Source organism: Benincasa hispida, chromosome 6, assembly GCF_009727055.1.
Source record: "Benincasa hispida cultivar B227 chromosome 6, ASM972705v1, whole genome shotgun sequence".
Taxonomy (NCBI): Eukaryota; Viridiplantae; Streptophyta; class Magnoliopsida; order Cucurbitales; family Cucurbitaceae; genus Benincasa; species Benincasa hispida.
Window position 1 is genome coordinate 28,123,662 of NC_052354.1, and position 22,286 is coordinate 28,145,947.

Consider the following 22,286-nt stretch of genomic DNA (forward strand, 5'->3'; position numbering starts at 1 on the left):
CTTAAAACATCATGATGAAAATTATAATCCGCTATGTAAGTAAACAACAAATGACATATATTAAAGAGTTCCCTACAAATAAAATTGAATCCTCAAACTTTATTTGATAACGATTCGTTTTCAACCTTTTGTTATTAAAATTTATTATCATAATTTTCACTCCTCTAAAAGAAACATTTAAATTTCTAGACAAGTTATACATATATACATAAAAACAAGATTTCAAAATAACAAAACAAAGAAATTCATAAACAGAAATAGTATTTATAAACTTTATTTCAAAAATCAAATGATTACAAAAAAAAAAAAAAAAAAAGAGTCTAACCTTTTTAAGATATATGTTATAAACATAAATATGAGATTAAAATACACATGTTAGAGGCAACCAAACTAAAACCAAATCTATCATAAAAAATGAAAGCAACGCAAGGAAAAGGAAGAAGAAGAAGTAGAATTTCAATAAACTCAGTAACTTGAGTTGAGCCACATCCAAATAATTACAAAGTAAGGGTATGTAACTTCCCCTCAAGCAAATGAGAGATCTAATTTCCAAACCCTTTTCATGAACTTACAATTTCAGCCATGCACTCTTCTTCTTTCTCTATTTATAAACTAGTGCCTAACTACAAACCATTTGCTTATAAAAAAACACACCATCTTCCTTTGGGTTTAAATTATATTTTGGTAACTAAACTCATACATTTTCAAGAGGAAGAAAGACAGCTCTCCCACCTTCCATTGCTGCAATGAATGGTTTAAGTGTTCATCAACTACAATTCATCTTTGGTCTCTTGGGTACTATATTGCAATTATTATTTTTATTTTCTTTTTATGACAATGTATGCCTTTTATTATTTTAAATTGATTGATTGATTTTTCTTTTTCTTTTCTTTTCTTTGCAGGTAATATAATATCTTTCTTGGTTTTCCTAGCTCCTATGTGAGAATTCAATACTCCAAACTTGTTTTTATTATAATTTTATGGTTAAGAATACCATTTTGGTCATACTTTCAATTATCTCGTTTTAATTTCTTTACTTTCACTCATTTTTAAATTTAGTCATTGTAGTTTCGATAAATCATAAATATAGTCCCCTAAAGTTAATTTTTATCTAAATTGTTTAAATAATAATAAATAATTTCATGCAAGAAAAAGTACTATGTAAATATATTTTTACAATTTATAAATGAGAGACTAAATTATTTTGGAAAGAATCAATTGTGTAAACTAATTGTGGCGACTAATTTTAAAATTTATCGAAAATGTATTGACTAAAGTTAGACATTTGGAAGTATAGACTAAAATGAAACAAAATTTAAAATATATGGATCCATATAGTATTTTAACCTAATAATTAAATTAGTGTTAAAAGTAGTTCTCTTATCTAGACTAGTTTTTCCTTAATTTGTCTTGGCATTTTCATGAGTTATTTACTTTTTGGAAATACATGTTTCTTTTCTATATTCATATGGGAATTTATGCTAATAAATATAGCCATGAGATTGTGATCAATAATATTAATTTTGAATAGGTCTATAATTTATTAATGAAACATGACACTAATTATTTTTCCTTTTTCAAAATATGTTAATAATACATATAGCCATGAGATTATGAATAATATAATTTCAATTAGGATTATAACTTTACTGTTTTACAAGTCACAAATTATTATTATTATTATTTTAAAAAAAATATATGCTTATATTACATTAGTGATAGTTCTAATAAATTATTTGTATTGTGATCTAGGCCAACATTTTGGACAATCTACAAGAAGAAAACTTCAGAAGGGTTTCAATCTATACCATATGTGGTGGCTCTAATGAGTGCAATGTTGTTGCTCTATTATGCTGCCCTTAAGACCAATGCCTATTTGTTAGTCAGCATAAACTCTTTTGGATGTGTCATTGAAGTTATCTATATTGCACTCTACCTCTTTTATGCTCCCAAGAAACAAAAGGTTCTTCTCTCTCTCCTTTTAATATATAGTTGTTTAAAAAAATATTGATGTTTTTATTAGTGTTTGGATCGTTTCGTCTACCAACTTCTTAATTTGGTGTAAACAACTCAACTTCAACGGTAAACACTATTGAAATTTACACATTTATGGGACAATTTTATCTTCCTATTTTCTTTTATTTCTTACATTCATTGAGGATCGGAACTCCATTTTTTCTTAATCCATACTTTTCACATTTATCGAGTAATTTTATATTCTCTTTTTAATCTACTTTGCACAATTATCGATAAACTTTATCTTACAACTTTATGCTCTAAACACAAACTTATCAACTCTAACATATTAACTCCACTCAATCGGCCAAATATCTCCTTTATTTATTTGTTTTTAAGAAAGAGCATCATAAATAGTGTCATAATAGGACTTTGGAATTATCGACAAAAATTCTTCTTATTCTTTCTTTTTTAATGTTTCATTTCAAGTAATGGAGTGACGATTTAAATCTTACCGATATGGACTTACTAGAAGTGTAATACTTCAAAAAAAAATTAAAATTAGACTAATTTCAATGATCAAAATGAATTTTGAAGTTAATTACTTTTGTCAATGCTCATTTGATAACCTATTTTTGGGTTGTTAGTGAAGTGAGGTGGTGTTTTAATTTCTTTGTGCTTCTAATCATCTCTGAAATTTCATTTGTTTTGAAATCACAGCAAAATTTTAAAAACTTAAAATTGCTTAAAATACTGGTTTTTTCAAATATCTTTTTGAAAGTTAATTTCAAAGCATTCTAAAAAAAGTAAAGACTTATATAAATAAAGTATTAGGTATGTATAAATAGATATTATATGCTTATTCTTAAATAGAAATAAGAATGAAAATTGTTATTAAACCCAACCTTAATTAATGTTTTGTTAAGATGGTAAGAACATTTTTAATTTGTGGATTATAAAGTAAACCATCATATGAAATTATTTTCTAAAGGAAAATTGAAAAAAAAAACATTATTAGAAGTGGACCTTGAATCCAATAATTCACATTATTAAAACATGCTTGCAATGAATTTCAACATCCTTAAAAAGTCACTCTCTAACTAGACCTCAATCTATTAATCACTTATTAATGTTTAGAAAAAAAATAAAGATATTAAATAAGAAATGAAATAACTGCCAACATAAACATAGCCAAAGTAATTAATGTAAATATATTTGATAAAAAAGGTCAAAGATTCGAATATTTATCCCCACATATTGGTAAATTTTAGAAAAATGAAACATTTAAATTAGGATATCTAAGTCTTGTTTGAGAATCATTTGACTTTTATTTTTTGTTTTTTAAAATTAAGTTTAATAAACACTACTTCTAGATATTATATAAGTTTTTCTTTTTCTATCCACTTCTCCCATCTTTAAAAAAAAATCAAGTCAATTTTTGAAAACTTAAAAGAAGTAATTTTCAAAAATATATATTTGTTTTTAGAATTTGTCTAAGAATTGAACTGTCTTCTTAAAAAAATGTGAAAACTATAGCATAAAATTTGGTAAAAAACAAAAACATAAATTTCATTAAAAAAAAAAAAAAAAAAAAACCTAAATGACATCGATATCGTCAAACCTGTGACCTATATAATCAAGTAATTAATTTAAATTGTAAAGGGTAGCAACATGTATACAGGTATTTGCAAATCTAACCATGGTTTTCTAAAATTGAAATTATAGCCAAAAAATAAAATCTGATTTCTATTTTTATTATTCCAATTTTACCTTCAATTTATCCAAAGTATCTTTGATATACTTTATATTTGACATATACTCAATTGATATACATCATTTTTTGTATATCGATCAACTTATATACTTCATAGAAAGTATATGCAACTGATATACCATGATTTTAATTATCATTGTAGAAGTTGTTGTTAATTATTTCGTTTTGATATGGAGTTACTTTCATTCCATTAGTTTGATTTAGGTTTCGACCTTTTTTTTTATGTTTTCAATTTTTTAAATATGAATTAGATGATGTAGCTTAATTGCATTAATTATGTCAACTAATATAACAAATATGAAGTATATATATATCCATTAATTTGTTATATTTTTGAAATTTTAATAATTTTGTATATAAGTAGATTGATAAACCAGAGTAAAGAGAAAGAAAAGAATAACATCAATATTATTGATATACCAAATATTAAGTATATCATTTGAAACGATATACTTAAAGATTAACATTGACATTCCTTAAAAAAAAAGAAAGTTTAACATTGACATTTCAATTTTATATTAATACTAATTCAAAATGTATTTCATATATACCATCGGTGTATCAATAATATATCATCATTCATTTGAAATGCAAAACTAAATATTATATTAGTGTATTAATAGTTTATCAGCACTGATCCAAATTTCATTTAAAATTTAATAATGGTACATCATTATTCATTAGTATAATTATAATCATTAAAAATTAATTTCGAGTATATCATTAGTGTATTAGTAGTATATCAACCACTAATTATAAATACATAATTATAACATTAGTGTATTAGTAGTATATCAATGTCAATTCAAAATTCATTTAAAGTATAACAGTGTTGAATCATTGGTATATCAGTACTTCTCAAAAATACATTTGTTTCAGTATATCTGTAATAGATAACCACTCGTTCAAAATTCAATTTCAAGTATAAAATTGGTGTCGTATCAATATTTTGTGGACATACATGCAAAATGGTTACCAATCGGAAGAACTTAACCAATATAAGTTAATGAGAATGTACTGAAAATTAAAATAATACTTTGAAACAAATGTATAAGGATTCAAATTAAGTCTACAAATCAAAACAAATACATGAACACTTGTTGACTAATAATTTCAGTAATTTGGTATATCAATTTTATAACTAGCTAGTCTACTAAATATAAAATATCAGATGATCACCGATAACTGATATACTGAAGATAAAATATTTCATATATATTAGTGATATAGTTGTTGATACACCAAAATTGGGTAAATTTGAAAAATAAAAATTGTAAATCAGATCTAATATTTTTTTTTTTTTTTTGCTATATTTGTAATTATCCAAAAAAAAATTTTATGTTTTTGTTTGTTTTGCAGATATTTACATTGAAGTTGTTCATGATATTCAACTTAGGGTTTTGTGGAGTAATGATAGGAGGAACAATGATTTTTCTTCATGGAAATAAGAGAACAAATGCTGTTGGATGGATTTGTGCAGCTTTCAATCTTTCTGTTTTTGCTTCTCCTTTGAGCATCATGGTCATCCTCATCTCTTTTTCTCTCTATCTTTATTCTTTATTTTAATTTTTGCTTCTTTATGTTTTTTTTTTCAACACAATTTTGTTCTAAACAATTGCTTTGGGTTTGAAATTTTTTTAAAAGGATTGAATATTATTATACAAAAAATTATTTATTTATTCTATATTAATTAATTAGAATCATTAATATACATGCTTTCTAATTTTTATCTCATGCATTATTTACAATCATTTTTTTTTGTTGTTACTTTTTTTTAAAAAAAAAAAAAGGAAAAAGAATTCTCATTTTTTTAAAAAAAATCCTCTTATTTCTTTTAAGTATAGTTTTGACCTTTTAGTTAAACTTCAAAATTGAAAATGGATTTATAAATTATTCTTTAAAAATATAATTGTTATATAATAATTATTTTTTTAACTTAAATTACATAAAATAAATGTATTTTTGTAATATTAAAATGGTTGTGATGTGAAATCTTTGCCTTAAGGTTACTAATTGAATTTAGTTACTGATCAGTAAAGTGATAGGAATTCCACCAATATAAATGGATTATTAATTTATGTTTTGTTTTGTAACTATTTTGTTTTTTATTTTCCATAATTAAATTTATAGACATTAATTCTATTTTGGTTTTATGATTCTTTATCTACTTTTTAAGAGTGTTATCAAAATTAATGCAAAAATTTGATAATTAAGATCTTGCTTGATAACTATTTTGTTTCTTATTTTTTATTTTTAAAAATTAGATCTATTTTCTCTTAGTTTCTTAGTGTGGTTTTCATTTTTATTAAGTAAAAGAGTTGAATTCTCAGTTAAATTCAAACAAACAAAATAAATTTTTAAAAATGACTTTTTTGTTTTCCAAAATTTGGTTTGGTTTTTTAAACTTTGTTAGAAAGTAGATAACAAATTAAAACAAAATATTTACAGGTGGAATGAGTACTTATAGACTTAATTTTAAAAAATTATAAATCAAAACCAAATTGTGTTATCAAACGGGGCATAAAAATAGTAGCTTACAAAACCTTGTTTTTGGTTTTGAAAATTAGTTACAAAATCAAATGCTAACCTAAGAAATATACAAAAATCATAAATAAAAAATTGTGAGAAAATAAGTACAATTTTCAAAAATAAAATGGTACAATTTAGGTTAAAATACAATTTTTGAAACTTGTATTTTAAAGTTTATTCTACTTTCAATAAAACTTAAATTAATTCAATTTGAAACTAATAAATTTATATTTTATTTTCACCATCTAAAGAGAATCTAATCTAGAAGTCATTAATGTTGATAATAATTATATAATTAGTTAATGTATATTATGCAGAGAAGAGTAATAAGAACAAAAAGTGTGGAGTATATGCCATTTTCACTATCATTCTTTCTGACTCTATCAGCCACTATGTGGTTTTTCTATGGCTTCTTCATCAAAGATCTCTTCATTGCTGTAAGTCTAACTCTACCATTAATTACATTTCTATTTTTCTATATCCCTAAAAACCTAACCCCCTTTCTTTCTTTATTATTCTTAATTATGCAAATACCCACTTTCATCCATCTAATTAATCTTTAATTCTCATTAACTTCTCTATTTTGAATTTAATACAATCTTTTTGTGTAGATTCCACGTAGACCTATTTTAGACCACGTATGTATAATATTTAATTGAACAATTAATTAAACAAATTTTGAGGATGGACCAAGAAAGTAGCATGTAGGTGTGGAAGTAAAACAAATTATTCTTTTAGTACAATACAAATTTAGAGGCGGAGGATTGGAGAAAGGTCGTATCAACTATCGTTGAACTAAGTTCATTTTCACGAAAGAATTTTTCTTTTTTTTAATTCATGAAGTTGTTATTTTTTTGGATTATGAGATTGGAACAAACTATTTCTTGTTTGCATTTGATCTTAAAACATAATTGTGATTTTCTTAGAAGTAGAAAAAATGTTAACACGAGTGTTTCTCAACATAACTGTGATTTTCTTAAAACATAACTGTGATTTTCTTAAAACATAATTGTGATTTCCAATAACAAAAAAATGTTCCATAAAAAATATTTTCTTTTTTCAGTTTTACAACATTTGAGATGGGAGATTTGAACGGTTAATTTTTTGGTCGAAGCATGTATCGGTTAATTGAACTACGCACAAATTTAAAAAATGAAAAAATCATATAATTTTTAAACAATAATTGCAAATATAACATTTCTTTAAAAAAATTACAAAGCATGTTTTTACTTCATGGGATATTCTTTAACAATGTAACACCAATAAAGATTAATCTAAATATTGATTAATTAACTATAATCATGCATATATACCATTCACTCCACTCACTAATTATATTATTTGATTTATACATTTGAATTTTCCTTATATTTTTACTATATAGAATTGCCAAAGTGATAAATTCTTTTTTCCTATAATTTTCTCAGCTACCAAATGTTGTGGGGTTTCTACTAGGAATGATCCAAATGATAATATACATGATATATAGAGATAAAAAGGGAAATAGTTTTGAAGGGAAAGAAGAGAACCTTGAGGAAGGAGGCAAAATTTGTGAAGGAAATGACCAAAGTTCCTCAATAGTCAAGAATCAAACAGAAGCAAAAGATATCAATATGGCTGAAATTACCAACCACAACAATATTCCATGAATAAAAAGGATATGCTTTGCATTTAATTTACACAATAAACTTCAATGAAATAATTTTTTTCTTTTTTCCTTTTTCAAGTTATGTTATAATATGCACCACCACATGTTTTGCCATTTTCTTGTTTATTTATATGACAAGTCTCTTTTTGTATTATTCATGGAATGTGCAAATGGGTTTGTTCTCTATATAAGAATGGTATATGAATAGGATAACAACACAAATAGGTGTTTCTAAGAGACTTGTGTATTTTAAAAATGTCTATATTTGTGAATTTTTTTAAAAAAAAAAAAAAGATTTCGACTTGTTTGGATTGCATTTGTAATGGTAAAAGTGATTAAGAGGAAATCTTAACGGTCTATATCATGTTTGATAAAACCACTTATTTATTAATTTCTTAGAACCATTTTTAAATTTTAAGTAAAGTATAAAAGTTATTGATACTAACTTTTAGATTTAGTTTTTCAAAAACATGGATTACCTTCTTAACTATTTAAATAAATAGTTTATAATAATATCATTCTATTTTAATATATTTTGTTACATCTATTTTTGAAATTTAGTTGATTCAATTTTTTATAACAATTATTTTTCCTAAATTTGTATCGAATATTCTAAACTAAAAAAAACTAATTGAAATCAAAATCATACAAAATTTTAAATAAAAAATTTATAATAAATTTAAATTAATTATCATTATGATAATAATTAAAATAACAAGTTACTTTGGCTCATATAACTAAATTATACTACTTTAATATTAGCTTATCAAATGCTATAACTAATTTTTTCTAATTTAAAATTAAAATTTATTAAATACTATCTAAATTCTGCTAACAGCTGATTTTTTTTAGTACAGCTGTCAATAATTATTTAAAAGCGATAGTAATTTCAAATAAAGTCTCAAACTTCCAATATAAGTTGGAAAATTTTTCTTATCAAATTACCATCGTTTTGCTTTTTTTTAAAACAAAATTTTAAATAAATGACTCAATTAACCAAAACCAACCAACCCAAATATTTCATGTTTGGATTTTTAATAAGGATTATTTGAATTAAAAAAATTTACAACCCGAGCAATTGAGTTGGGTCTAAAAAGTCTTTTAACCCAACCCAACACAACCCATGAACACCCGTATTTTATACATGAGTGATTTATTTTGAAGAAAAAGAAAATTATTTTAAATGATAAAAACTAGTAAAAAAATATTTATAAATAATTGTAAAATCTCACCATCAATATGCAATAAATCGTGATAGACGGCGATAGACTATTATCTGATTTATTTTAAAGAAAAAAGAATAAATTTATATTTGATTACACTAAAAAAACTTAATAGAATATCATTTTGGATTCTCTCAATGAAATGAAACAGAAGATTTGGGGCGATTCTTTCTTGAAATAAATCTTTTTTAATAGGAAAAAAATATGTTCGAACATACACAAAAATAAATAAATAAACCAAATTGTTCACACGAGATCTCAACAATTAAATTTAATTCATGAAGTTGAAGTTTTCTCTGCATTGATATTGTGTTAAAGGTCGAAGATTTCTAGCTTATTAAGGTGTTCGACTTTTAGCTTGTTTAAAGTCATTAGTTGTTAGCTTATTGAAGGTATTTGACTTGTAGCTTCTTAAAGGTGTTGGTCATTTTACTTAATTAAAGGTCCTAATCTTTTAGCTTATGGAAGGTTTTCAACATAGTTGAAAAGCACTCAAAAAGTACTTTCTACTCCTTTAATTTAGATGATTATTGCTGATTAAATTGAGTGTGATTTAACATCGGTATATTAGGTGATTTTCAAAAACCCGACTAAGGAAAAGAATTTGGAGCATTGAATTGAAAAAATGGTGGACAACGAGTCTAAGATGAACTTTAGGACCATTTTTCCTGAAAAAAAGGGAGGAAAGGAGACCTAAATATTGAAGAAGATCGATAGTGTTACAATGCTCCCCCACAACGCTAAATTACGCTAGAAACCTAAGAGCTGCAAAAGAGGTGGTGTCACAACACTAGGAGGAAGCGTCGTGACACTACAAACGTGTGCCCGTTAGCATCGCTTGACACAGTGGGGCACTGAGGTCCACGCTCCACATCGTCGCAATGCTAACAAACAACATCACGACACTGACATAATCTCTATTTAATTCGAAGTTTGGCAAGGGCAATGGACATCGAGATTAGACCAAAAATAGCGACGGGAGACTGTCATTTTGAGTCTAGAGTCTTTGAGTTCGCTGGTGCGAATCAGAGGCTCGATGTGCACTTTCCATCACACAAGGACAATCTATAGCATTTCTTCCATTTTCCCTCTTGATTTTCTGGATGGTTGAAATCCTTGGTTCAAGGATGAATTAAGTAACCCATATGTTTCGATTGTGAGGATTGATTAATTTCTAAAACTTCTCTTTAAATGCTTGTGGTTATCGTCTTAGTTTAATTTCTATAAATTTTGTAGTGTTGGATATGGAAAAGGATGTAGAGGCCCCATCATATTGGGGTGCCATTTTTGTCATCGGGAGAGCTCTAGTCGGTGTACAGTGGGATAAGCTGGCTTTGAGGTAAATGAGGAAAAGGTAGCATTTAATATTTTATCGTTCCATGACTTGTCCTAGACAGGATAGTACTCATCACATGATAGATGTTTTGGGAGGGATACCTACTTAAGGGAAGATAAGTGAAAAGGGAATAGAATCTTTGTTTAATGTCTCCTCGTTTATATTAAATTTCTACTTGCTCACGATCTTGGTATCCCTTTTTGGATGATTAAAGCTCCTTTTTAATTTAGTTGGACTCCACCTATATTTATTCATTGTTACTATGACTTAATCATTCTACCATCAATTCCTACACCAGTGACTTTAATTCCTACCAAGTAAAGCTAAATGAGATTTAAATCAAAATGAAAATTCTCCCATATTCATAAATTATAGTATTCGGTATACTTTCTGAAAAGTGCATACTTCCACAAATGGAGAGCTCATAAAGCATATTTATCAACCAAAAAAGGCCATCCAGTTCTATACACAAGAGGTCTAAACTTCAAAAAAGGAAAAAAAAAAATACAGCATTAACAACTCTAACTGGGCAAACAATTCTCCAGTATTCACACCAGCATTGGAAGCCTGTCCTTTTTAGTTCTACAATGAGCCTATTATCCCTAAGGTTTCAAAACTACATCATGTTGAAATAAAAGAGGATAAACAGGATGTAGAGCTTACAAAGTGGTTCCAGAACATCTTCAGTTGGTCATTAAGCATATCAGAGATCACATCATACTCAGCTTTCTCTCTCTACAAAAAAATGAAACAGCCAACGACATAATGAAAACAATAATGCTAACACAGTCCGACATCGATTAAAAAAATATATAATTTGTCAGTCAAAACTATCCAAAATTTGAGAGGTTTGTTTCGTGATTAAATAATAGCTATATTGCACGTTTAATTCAAGATGTACAAGAGTAACACCAATCGAATGAAAAGGCAACATTCTTGGATCATAAACCATATTCATGCAAAACTTAGAGAAGCCAGTTAATCAGAGTAAAATGCTTAAACTATGGAGGATGTTTACCAGTAGTTCGGAAGTTACTTGTTTCAGCTTCATCGTAACCTCTTTTGTCACTTCACCAATTGAGGTTCTGAAATCATATCGATCGGCATTTCTTAGTGTGAGCCTCACAAATGGGTTTACATAGGACTTGGCAACAGTGTGCCAAACTCCGATAACTCTGAATCTATCCCCAGAGGTAGCTTTCCCCAGAGGCCATCTTAAGCCACCCATCGCATCTTGGTCTAAAACAGCAGAATTTATAAGATCTACTATGCCTTCCATCTCATCATCCTAGCATACAAAATTTAAGGTGGGCCTCAATAATTAAAATGATTCCTTCACCTAAGTAAATAAAAATATCAAATGGAATGAAAAATTTGATTCCAAGTTCTCTTTTTCTGATACTTGAATTGGTATCTTAATCAATTGAAGTTGACTTCCGCGGTACTCTGTTCTTTACAATTAGTTACTATACTTATTGTAAAATTTTATTTTCAAAACTCCAATGCATGATCCTTTTTGCTTCATAGAAAGAACAATTTAAGCCTTGAACTCCCGTGTTTAACAATTTAGTCTCTATACTTGCAAATTTGTAACTTTTTAGTTCACGTATTAAAAATTTGTAACAATTTAGTCCGTACATGCAACATCTTGTTAAAGTTTAATGGAGTTTTTACATATGTAATTTTCCGGGATAGAAACGAAATCTTTATAAGTTACTACAAAAACCAAATTAATACATGCTAAAGTTTAGAGCTTAAATTATGACAAATATAAAAGTATAGAGACTAAATTGTTACTTCAATAAAAGTGTGGTTCAATAAAAGTATGTGAACCACACGATAGTAAAGTCCCAATTAAAGGAATGTTGAAGAGTTTAAAGAAAAAGGAGTTGGTGAAATTATTGTGATTCCATAGCGTTAGAAAACAAAATGGAAAAAACACTATTAGTTATATGGAAAACCAAGAAGTTTTATGTATATCTTTTGAATGTTTTGATTGAGTGGACTTACAGTCAGCTTTTCTAATGTCTTCTTCGAGCGTAGCATCAGCCTCATATCATTACTCTGTTTCAGGCAAGAAATATCCACAACCATATGGCGCACTGGGTTAAGATCAACCTACAAAATAAATTAAGAATATGATCAACCACTATAAAAATGCAACTTAGAGGACTAAAATATGTGGAGAGCTAGCAGCTTTGATGTTATTAGCAGAAATAACCAAGTGAATGACCATTCTGCCAAATGAAATTTCAGGTCATTTCAGCAGTCCATGGAGGAAATTGACAACATAGGCAAAATATCGATACTACTAGCCTATACAAATTATCAGATAGGAAAAGAAACAAAAGATTATGTAATACCTTATATAGTTTGAGTTTATTCAACTCTGGCAAAGTAGTACATTTGCATGATAAGGTAACATCTGGACGTCTTGCATCCGATAACTAGAAAAAAAATTGAGACATCAGACAGAGAGGAAACCAAAGTAGAGTAGCATCCCAGTTTGAAACGTTTCCAAGCATATGTATCACACTCATCTGCAAGGCAAAACAGGTACCTTCATGTGATATATATCTTTTTCCTCTTCAAACTCAACCCCAATCTGTGGAATTACTTTTGCTGTAATGTGATCTATGCAAGCGTCTGAGACATTAGTATAAAACGACCTCTTCAGCTGTCTCAATGTCATATCATTAGGCACATCATTTTTGTCAATTTCAGAGATCCTGCATAACAAAGATAATAACCAGCTTCTAAACAAAAGCAACACCTCTCACTTCCTATCATCCATGTTCATGAAAAGACTTTCCAGTCATGGCTTCAAGAGCTTTTGAAATGGAAGGTTTAATAGGAGTAATATGCAAAAGTAAACAGTTACAAAAACAAATATCTGATGGGAAATTATGGTAACAAACAAGGAATGCTCACCCATGAAAGAGAACTTTTCCAATCTTAGCTACCAATGTCAGCTTCACATCGGCATCTTGATCCATTTCATTCTTTGCGTGTCCAACTGACGAAAGTAAGTCAGGCAGTAGATTTACTACAATAGATGCCCATGGTTCTGTTATGACTTCTTCTTCCTCTTCTCTATTCCCTATAACCAAGACCAAGAAATCAAATGTCTCCTTTGTTCTATAACTTGTTCATTCACCAAAAGAATGTACCAGTTTCATACAGCAAGCAAAGAGAAACTCAATGACATAGTTCTATTACCTTGAGATATATTAGAGTTCACCAAAGCTAGAGGTTTCTCACCCCTTTTATCCTCAATGGCCTGCACCGAGAACGGCTCAAGATGAACACAAGAGGGAAACAGATTACCATCATCAGAACTACCAATGCTAAACCATTTATTTATAGCCTGATTGGCATAGACTATCTTTCCACTTCTATCCACTTTACGTCCAGATGGCCTCAGATCTTTTCGGACGAAATGAGGAGCAGATGGCCTCAAATTCAATTTCCTGTTAAACTGAGGAGCAAGCAACTCTGCTGTAGGAGATGGCTTCTCCATATCCCTTGAATGACGTTTGTGTGGAGGAATATAAGCCATATAGCAAGATCTCAATGCACAATTAAAGTATCTGTGAGTGAAGGAAAGAATTATTCCCCAGAAGAGAAAATTTGTTTTAGACTGAGAAACTTCTGGTAGTTGCAAAAACAAAACTACTAAGAATATCCATATAAAACTAGACATGATATAACCTATAAGCTCATGCTTTTGAGTCCAATGGTACTTTAAAGGAGTATCAAAACAATATATCTTCAGTCAAACCCCAATAAAAGCTAACATGTAAAAACCCAAGAATATATACATACATAAAAGATTGAATGTAGTAGAACCTGTTCCCTACCTTTGATTCAATAGTGGCTTGATACATAGATATTAACACCCACGAACAGGATTCTACATTTCTACAAAATGGGTTGATCAAATTAGCTCAAACAACCAGTTCTAACAACATAAATGAAAAACAAAAGTTAAGAGAAAAACCCAAAAAACAAAGAAAAATAATCCATATGGCACATACACTTGTAAATTTCCTTTACCTTCAGTTAACTCATAAAACCCACAAGGCAAAGCAATTAATTTATAGGAAAAATTGAGTGGGGAGAAAGAAAAAGAAAAAAGTGAACGAGACAGGAATAAGAAAGGAAAGAAAAGATAAGTTTCACTTACTGGAAAGTGGACTGGCTTCGGTTGCAAGAAGATGGGTAAGGAAAAATCTTTGTAATAGAGGAAAAGCATGGGATGAGTTGACTGGCAAGAAATGGAAGTAGAGGGCATTGATTAGAGTAGTTGCCATAGACGCTGCGAAATTTGTGCTTCAGCCTGCGAGTTATGGAGAGTTGATCCATGATCATCGGTTGGAGGAAGGGCCATTAGAGCGAAGAGATTTTATCGATGATCATCGGTTAGTGGAAAGAGCAAACGGGTTTTTGCATTGATGACCCAAAATTTTGAGAATTTTTGTAAGGTTAACGACAATAGGCTATTTGGAACCTACGATCGCTTACCTTTTCTAAGCGATCGTTAAGCGCCCAATATTTACTAAACGATCGTATAGACGATCGCTTAGCTTTTCCTACACGATCGTTTAGACGATCGATTAGCTTTTCCTACACGATCGTTTAGACGATTGCTTAGCTTTTCCTACACGATCGTATACTTCACCTAAACGATCAAGCATTTTGACTATACGATAGACGATTCTTTCTCCCACTTGCTTGATCGTTGTATACGATCTCTTTACCTCCTCCCCTCTACCAAATCCGAACAAAGCCCACCCTTTGGATTCTCACTCCAAGAATACTGAGGGCTCTAAGTGGTGGTGTCGTCCCCATTTCCTTCTGTTCATGGTAGACGATTGGGTGCTGTTGAACGATAGCTTGTCATTCCAGCAAAAGCGATATTTGCTACGAAGGAGAGTCTTCAATTGGTATGATCTCTCGATCTTTTATTTATTGATTCTCTAAGCATGCCAGTAATTTAGCGTTGTGAATGCGTACCTGTATGTTTGAATGTATATGTGGAAATTCTGACACAAGGAATTGGAAAGATCTGTTTCCGCTCATAGGTACTCTTGAATAAGAGTTCCTTCAAGGCTAAGCATCTATTTCCTCTAGATGCTACTTTCTAGTGAGACATGCATGAACCTCTACTCTCCATGGGATGGCTAAGTAGTGGTTAGTTGAACTCACACTACCGTAGATTAGGTGTACCACAAACCTTGGTGAATCCCGAAGAAAACACAAAACCTCAGATGAAGTCCCGAAAGAGATCACCACCTCTAGTGAATCTCGAAGGAAACACAAACCTCTGGTGAATCCCAAAGGAAACACAAAACCTCTGATGAATCTCGAAGGAAACACAAAACCTTTGGTGAAGTCCGAAGGAGATCACCACCTTTGGCGAATTCCGAAAGAGATCACCACCTCTGGTGAATTCCGAAAGAGATCACCACGTTTGGTAAATCCCAAATGAAACACAAACCTTTGGTGAATCCCGAAGAAAACACAAACCTCTAGTGGGTAACTAATTGCGGGTGGGGCAACTACCGCTATCATAATCATAACATGCATCATAAAACATAGTCTCACAACATGCAAATACATAGCATCATGCCAATGTTCATCAAGCAATTCACATCATACTCATAGATTAATCAGAATTTCATATAACAAAAATACTAAAGTCAAGCTAGCATTCAAACATCTTTCATATGTAATCAGTTCCTCGGAATCTCAAATAAAGTCATACATAAACATCATTCTAAACAAACAACCTCAAAACCTCAATAAAACTTAAATTTTCACCTGCACATGAGCGACTCTAGTAGTAAGATTATTTACCTCAATTTAATCCAAAAAAATAATCCAAGCAATCAAACTTCTGTCTAGCTTCTCACAAACCTTGAACTAGATCTAGAACAAGAATCAAAAATCAATTTTAACCTTTTAAGCCTAAATCCAAATCATTCAATCATTCCAAAATTGCCAACACAACATACTCAAAAGTGGCTTGATCTAGAGCCGCCTCCAGATCTCCACTCCAACCTTCAAAGTCTAACACTGAAACTATCGAACACATTTTTGCCTGCAAAACTCCTTTCAGAAATTCAAGCATACGCCCCAAACCTATGGGCAAACCAAACAAAACACCAAATCTCTCCCAAAGCTCCAAATCGACCTCCGAACATCAAAACAATAAGATTTAGACCAGAAACTCATTGGACTTTAAAGAATCAAACAAGAACAAACCCAAAACACCCAAAATCTTACCCCAAAAGGCAAAGCTAACGAATTCCGGCTAGCAGAAGAAGCTGTTCGACGAACTGACGACGAGCAGTTGATGATCGGGGGGCAGCAGCGGGGCTCGAAAGTCAAACGGCGACAAGCTGCGTAGCTTGATCGGCTGTAGCAGCGCGAGAGCTTGTCGCGTGGCGCCGGATCTGGTAGCATCCAAATTTGAAGAAAGAAGACGGACAGTTGGCGGCACAGCTGGCGGCGCGAGCAGATCGCGAAGGTGGCGCTGACTGAAGAGTGGCGGCTCCTCCGATGGCTGTTCACGTGGCCGGCTGCAGAGATGAGACGTCACAAAAAAAACGCCTCAGACTGGTGCTGGTCGGTGGCTCCAACGATCCAAATGGCAAGACGTGAACAGCGCCGATGACTGCGCATGAAAGAGAAGGAGAGAGAGAGTTATCGGGGGGAAGGGGGGGGGGGGGGGGCGCATTTTCTTATTTTTATATATATTCTTCCTTTCCTTTTCTTAAATTCCAAAACCTATATATATACATTTATATTTTCGTTTTCCTTTCCTTAATAAATATATTACATCAAACTCAAATATTTCACTTCTTCTCCAATTAATTAAATAAACTCACCAACTTAAATCATTTCTTTCCAAAAATCCTAAATCCCAAAATTAAATTCCAACTTTTCAAATTTACAAATCTTTTTAGATACTTGATTTAATAACTTCCAAATAAACCAATTATCTTCTCCTAATTCTTTACTTAAATTTTGGATCTAAATTTCAAAATTAAATAGGGTAAAATTTTAAAATCACAATTTTTTCTTTTCCCTTTCAAATTTCACAAAAAAATCAAATTTTCATATCCAAATAATTCAATTATCCCTTCCAATTAATTTAAAAAACTCTACTCAAAGAATCCACACTAACCAATAACTTCTTCAACCGTAACAATTTGATTCCACATTCCAAAGATTAGTGAAACTACAACTCAACCATTTTAGATAATTAACTTAAATTTTCCTAAAAACTTGGGATGTTACATAGTAGTTTTTCATTATCATCTTGAAGTCGAAATATATCTTTGTTCACATTTAGTGAACGAACTTCATTGGAATGTTCAATGGATGTGCTTTGTCCATATAAAACTTTTTTTTCCTAGTATAAGTTAACTAATGAACAAATACCCATCTGCTAAATGTTCAATTTGCAAGTGAAAGCAAAATTTTGCTTTTCTGATATCTTTCATCTCAAATTATTTCTTAAGTTATTCTATTGGCTTTGAAAGCTCTTCAGAAGTCCCAATTATATTTAAGTCATCAACATATACAATTATAATAGCAAATCCTAACTGTCTTTATAAAAACACACGAACATATTAGATTGTTTTGATATCATTCTTTCCACAAATATCCACGCAGGCGATTGTGCCACATTTCGTCTTGATTATTTCAATCCATATGATGATCTCTATAATTTTATTGAATACAATTCCTGAGAATTTGATTTATATATTTCAAGTATCTTAAATCCTTATAGAATTTTCATATAGATATCATTATCAAAAGATCCATATAAATATGTTGTGACTACATCCATAAGATGCATGTCCAGACTTTCATACACAGTCAGACCAATTAAATATCTTAATGTAATTGCATTCACCACCGGAGAATATGTCTACTCATAATCAATACCAAGTCTTTGTGAAAAACCTTGTGGAACTAGTCTTATTTTATATCTTGTGACCACATTATTTTCATTTTTTTTTCTCACAAATACCCATTTGTATCCCATAGGTTTGACACATTTTGGTATTCGGACTACTGGTCTAAAAACCTGACATTTTAAAAGTGAGTTTATTTCTGCCTCATTGCTTCTTTCCACTGAAGCCAATCTTTTCTGTGTCGACATTCTTCAATATATTTTGGTTTAGGATCCTCATTTTCAGATATAATATCAAGAGCAACATTATACATATGAATATTGTCAATAACTACATGAGTCATGTTCCATCTTTTTCCTATCATGATATAGTTTATTGAAATATCATTATTATCTTTAGGTATTTCACCTTCCTCATTAGTCATGTCGAGGATTTCTTTATGAGTATTTACATCCTTAACAAATCTTCTTGACTGTTAATTACTTTTTGTTTTCGAGGACTTTTATCTTTGGAACCCACTGGTGTACCACACTTTTCGTATGTTCTAGACTCATTAGTGACAACTTGTAGTGTTGGGATATCAATTTTCGATGGAACATTTGCGGCTGGTATATGCGACTTAGTTACTTTCTTTGCATCTATAAATGCATCTGGTAACTGAATTGCTATATTTTCAAATGAATTATCTTTCAAACTTCAAGTTTACATTGATCTGTACGGGGATCTAGAGACAATAACGACGCATTCTATGTAATTTCTTTTTCCAACTTCTTAATTTCTCTCCTAATGTTGGAAAATATGTTTAACTAAAATGACAATTAGCAAATCGTGCAGTAAATATATCGCCCATCAGGGGTTCAAGATATTTAATAATTGAGGGGAATCATATCCAACATATATTTCTAACCTCCTTTGAGGACCCATCTTAATACATTATGGTGGAATAATTGGAACATATACTTCACATCCAAAATTTTCAAATGGAAAATATCTAGCTCATGGCCAGAAGCTAATTGTAATGACGACGAGTACTTATAATAAGCTACTGGCCTAATGTGTACAAGTGAAGTTATGCAAAATAACACGCCCCCATATAGATGAATGAAGCTTAGCTCTCATAATAAATGGTCTAGCAATTAGTTACAAACTTTTATAAATGATTCAGCTAAACCATTTTGTGTATAAACATGAGCTACAAGATGTTCAACAATTATTCCAATTGACATACAATAATTATCAAAAGATTACGATGTAAATTCACCAGCATTATCAAAACAAATTATCTTAATTGTATAATCAGGATGTGCTCTTAACTTAATTATTTGAGCAAGTAATCTCAGATTATTGGAGCCCATGATCTGTAAGTCCATTAAGAAATGGATTAAACCATAGAATATTGTGATGAGAAAATTTACCGCGTTCAACTACGAATTAAGGTAATTATATACGATATAACTACACGTTTAATTATCCAATTAAACGAAATTGGAGAATTGAATAATGTTTAAATTTGATTTAAATATTAATCACATTAATAGGGATTCATGATTTTGGAATTGGTGTTTTATTAATTTAATATTGGATATTAAATTATATTAATTAATTAAATTGTTTAATTAATTTAAAGAAGTTTTAATTAAAATTAATTATTTGAAGTAATTTTATTTAAAATTGAAAATTTGAATTTTGTAAAAATTCAAATCAATTTTGTCTTAATTTGATTTTTAGAAAATTAAATTAAAAATTGAATTTTATTGAAAATTCAATACAAAATTGTTTTTAAAATCAATTTTAAATGAAATATCAATTTTAGTAGTTTTTCCTACATTTAACACTTAAATTCCACCTCCTACTCCATTAATTGAATGGATTGTGGTGTCAATAAACTATGTAATCTAATTGCATGGGTCCTGTTTCAACATATATAATGTTATTCAACTGAAAATGGGCATGCAAGTTGAAGAAAAAACTGAGATTTTGAGTGAGGAAGTTGTTCTTTAACTTTTGTACACCAAATCTGTTTTCATATTTTCCCTAAGAATTCAACTAATTTTGGAATCCACCTTCCAATCGAGGTCCTAGAGGATAGTAGGGAAGATCGAGTGGTGATCTACATCTTGCTAGAGAAGTAATTTAAGTTGGATTTGAAGATTAAAGAGTTCTTCAAAGGTTAGTTTTCTGAAACCCTACTTATAGTTATGAACATGCTTAATTCTTTGTTGAAATTGATGGAATTAGAGTGTTTAAGATCCAAATTGCTTCTGCCTCTTGCTTATTAACTCTAATACTTAGCTACCGCATCAGAGATGACGAATGATCAGAGCGGAAATCCCTACAATTGTCAACGCATAGCTTAATGAATAGAACTTTGATGCCTATAAAGAAATTTCGAAGACTTTGAGATTATTACCTGGGAACTTCCATTTTCAAACTTCATCCCAATTCATCATCAGCGTTTCACCGGAGCGAAAGACTGAGAAGGTGTTCTCCATTCATACAACCATCATATCACCAGTAGCCTTGACTTTCATTTGTTGGAAGTAAAAAATTGCTGACAATTGTCCTTTCCTTTTGCTTCTTTACTGCTATTCGTTGTTGTATTGCATTTTGTCTAAGAGATTATTCATTTTGTATACAACGACTCTATTTCTATCTTTATATCATCATGACTATTTTCATCATCTTCTCTTTCTTTACCTTCAGTTCTTCTTTTATCATGAGTAACTAATCTTCACAGGATAAGGGGGAAGATTAAATGTTTGTCTATGATCACTCATTGAGTCAAGTAGTTATGAATAACTTCCCGAGAGGGTAAGCAGTTGTGGATCTCATTAAGCAAAGTAAGAAGTGTTTCTAAAGATAGAAGTAACCTTGCACTCAAGACAACATCATTCACGCGTCATAGAAATATGATAAGTATAGCTGGCCACCAAGAGGTGTGCGATGAACAGAAATCGCAAGCCAAGATTAACTTTTAAGTTGAGCTTAGGGATGTGGCTAATCTCCTTCCAAACCCTACCTTCTTCATACATTTCTCACACGTTAAAGTTGCTGTTTATCTTAAATTTTCTCAAAACCAATCTTAGAGTAGTCTCTACTTGTTTAGATACTTACATCGCATCGCTTAGAATCGCATGATGTTGACTCCACTTTGATAACATTAGTTTTTGCCACATTCACACATTTAACAAACATTCATAGTACAAATCCCTGTGTTTGACCTTGGGTCATTCCGAGAAACTTGTGATTTTATTATACTTGGCAAGAGAACAAGAAAACTTGTGACAAGCGAATGATTAACTGCAACTAGACACATAATAACATCATCGCATATACATTCTAGTGTAGTTCACGATAGACTCATTAAGAACGCATCAATTTCTCATATGAAAATTTTAGAAGGAAGTTATCTAAGGGAAGGAATGAAGAATTTTTGTAGTGCTTCACCAATTTCTTCGTTGTATATCTTGGACAGAAATATTATGGCTATTTATAGGTGTCGATGAGGAGTTTTTGCGTCTTTCAGTAATAATTACGTTGACACCAGACATTAATTTCCATACCCTGTCGTGTCATTTTCCTCGCATTAGCAGTTCATCGACTCTGTCGCGAACCTTTTACGTCAGCTACCAACTTTGATAATTTTGATTTGATCTCCGCCACCCATGCGTCGGTTGTATTTAATGCCATGTCTCCTCTTATTACATTGAATTTATGCGATTCCATCTTATGTATCAGGATTTCCCATGCGCTCAAGTGATAGTAGTTGCTTCAGCTTTAGGTTGATTTCTACGTTCAAAAAGCTCAAATTTGTAATTTACAATGATTATGAATTTTTGCATGCTAGTGATCGCATAATGTAATTAATTGCATAATTTCCTTGTTAAGCTAA

At 30.2% G+C, this 22,286-nt stretch overlaps 2 protein-coding genes across 4 annotated transcripts; one reads left to right on the forward strand and one right to left on the reverse strand.

The window, feature by feature from the left end:
• The first annotated feature begins 746 nt into the window (after positions 1–746).
• On the forward strand, positions 747–7,908 carry LOC120079187 (bidirectional sugar transporter NEC1-like). The gene is made up of 6 exons (XM_039033354.1): positions 747–795; positions 903–939; positions 1,753–1,963; positions 5,090–5,251; positions 6,577–6,696; positions 7,687–7,908. Exons 1-6 carry the CDS (start codon positions 747–749, stop codon positions 7,906–7,908), a joined length of 801 nt encoding a protein of 266 aa, XP_038889282.1.
• A 2,945-nt stretch (positions 7,909–10,853) lies between these two features.
• Positions 10,854–17,199, reverse strand: LOC120079912. Of its 3 annotated transcripts, XM_039034366.1 has the most exons (10): positions 16,755–17,199; positions 14,653–14,805; positions 14,327–14,387; positions 13,686–14,056; positions 13,398–13,566; positions 13,027–13,195; positions 12,830–12,913; positions 12,477–12,584; positions 11,485–11,754; positions 10,854–11,201 (listed from the first exon to the last, which is right to left on the reverse strand). In XM_039034366.1, exons 4-10 carry the CDS (start codon positions 14,023–14,025, stop codon positions 11,088–11,090), a joined length of 1,254 nt encoding a protein of 417 aa, XP_038890294.1. In that variant the 5' UTR covers positions 14,026–14,056; positions 14,327–14,387; positions 14,653–14,805; positions 16,755–17,199; the 3' UTR covers positions 10,854–11,087. The 3 variants fall into 3 exon arrangements, with proteins under 3 accessions (XP_038890294.1, XP_038890293.1, XP_038890295.1); XM_039034365.1 differs by lacking the exon at positions 14,653–14,805; XM_039034367.1 differs by lacking the exons at positions 14,327–14,387; positions 14,653–14,805.
• Positions 17,200–22,286: the final 5,087 nt, after the last annotated feature.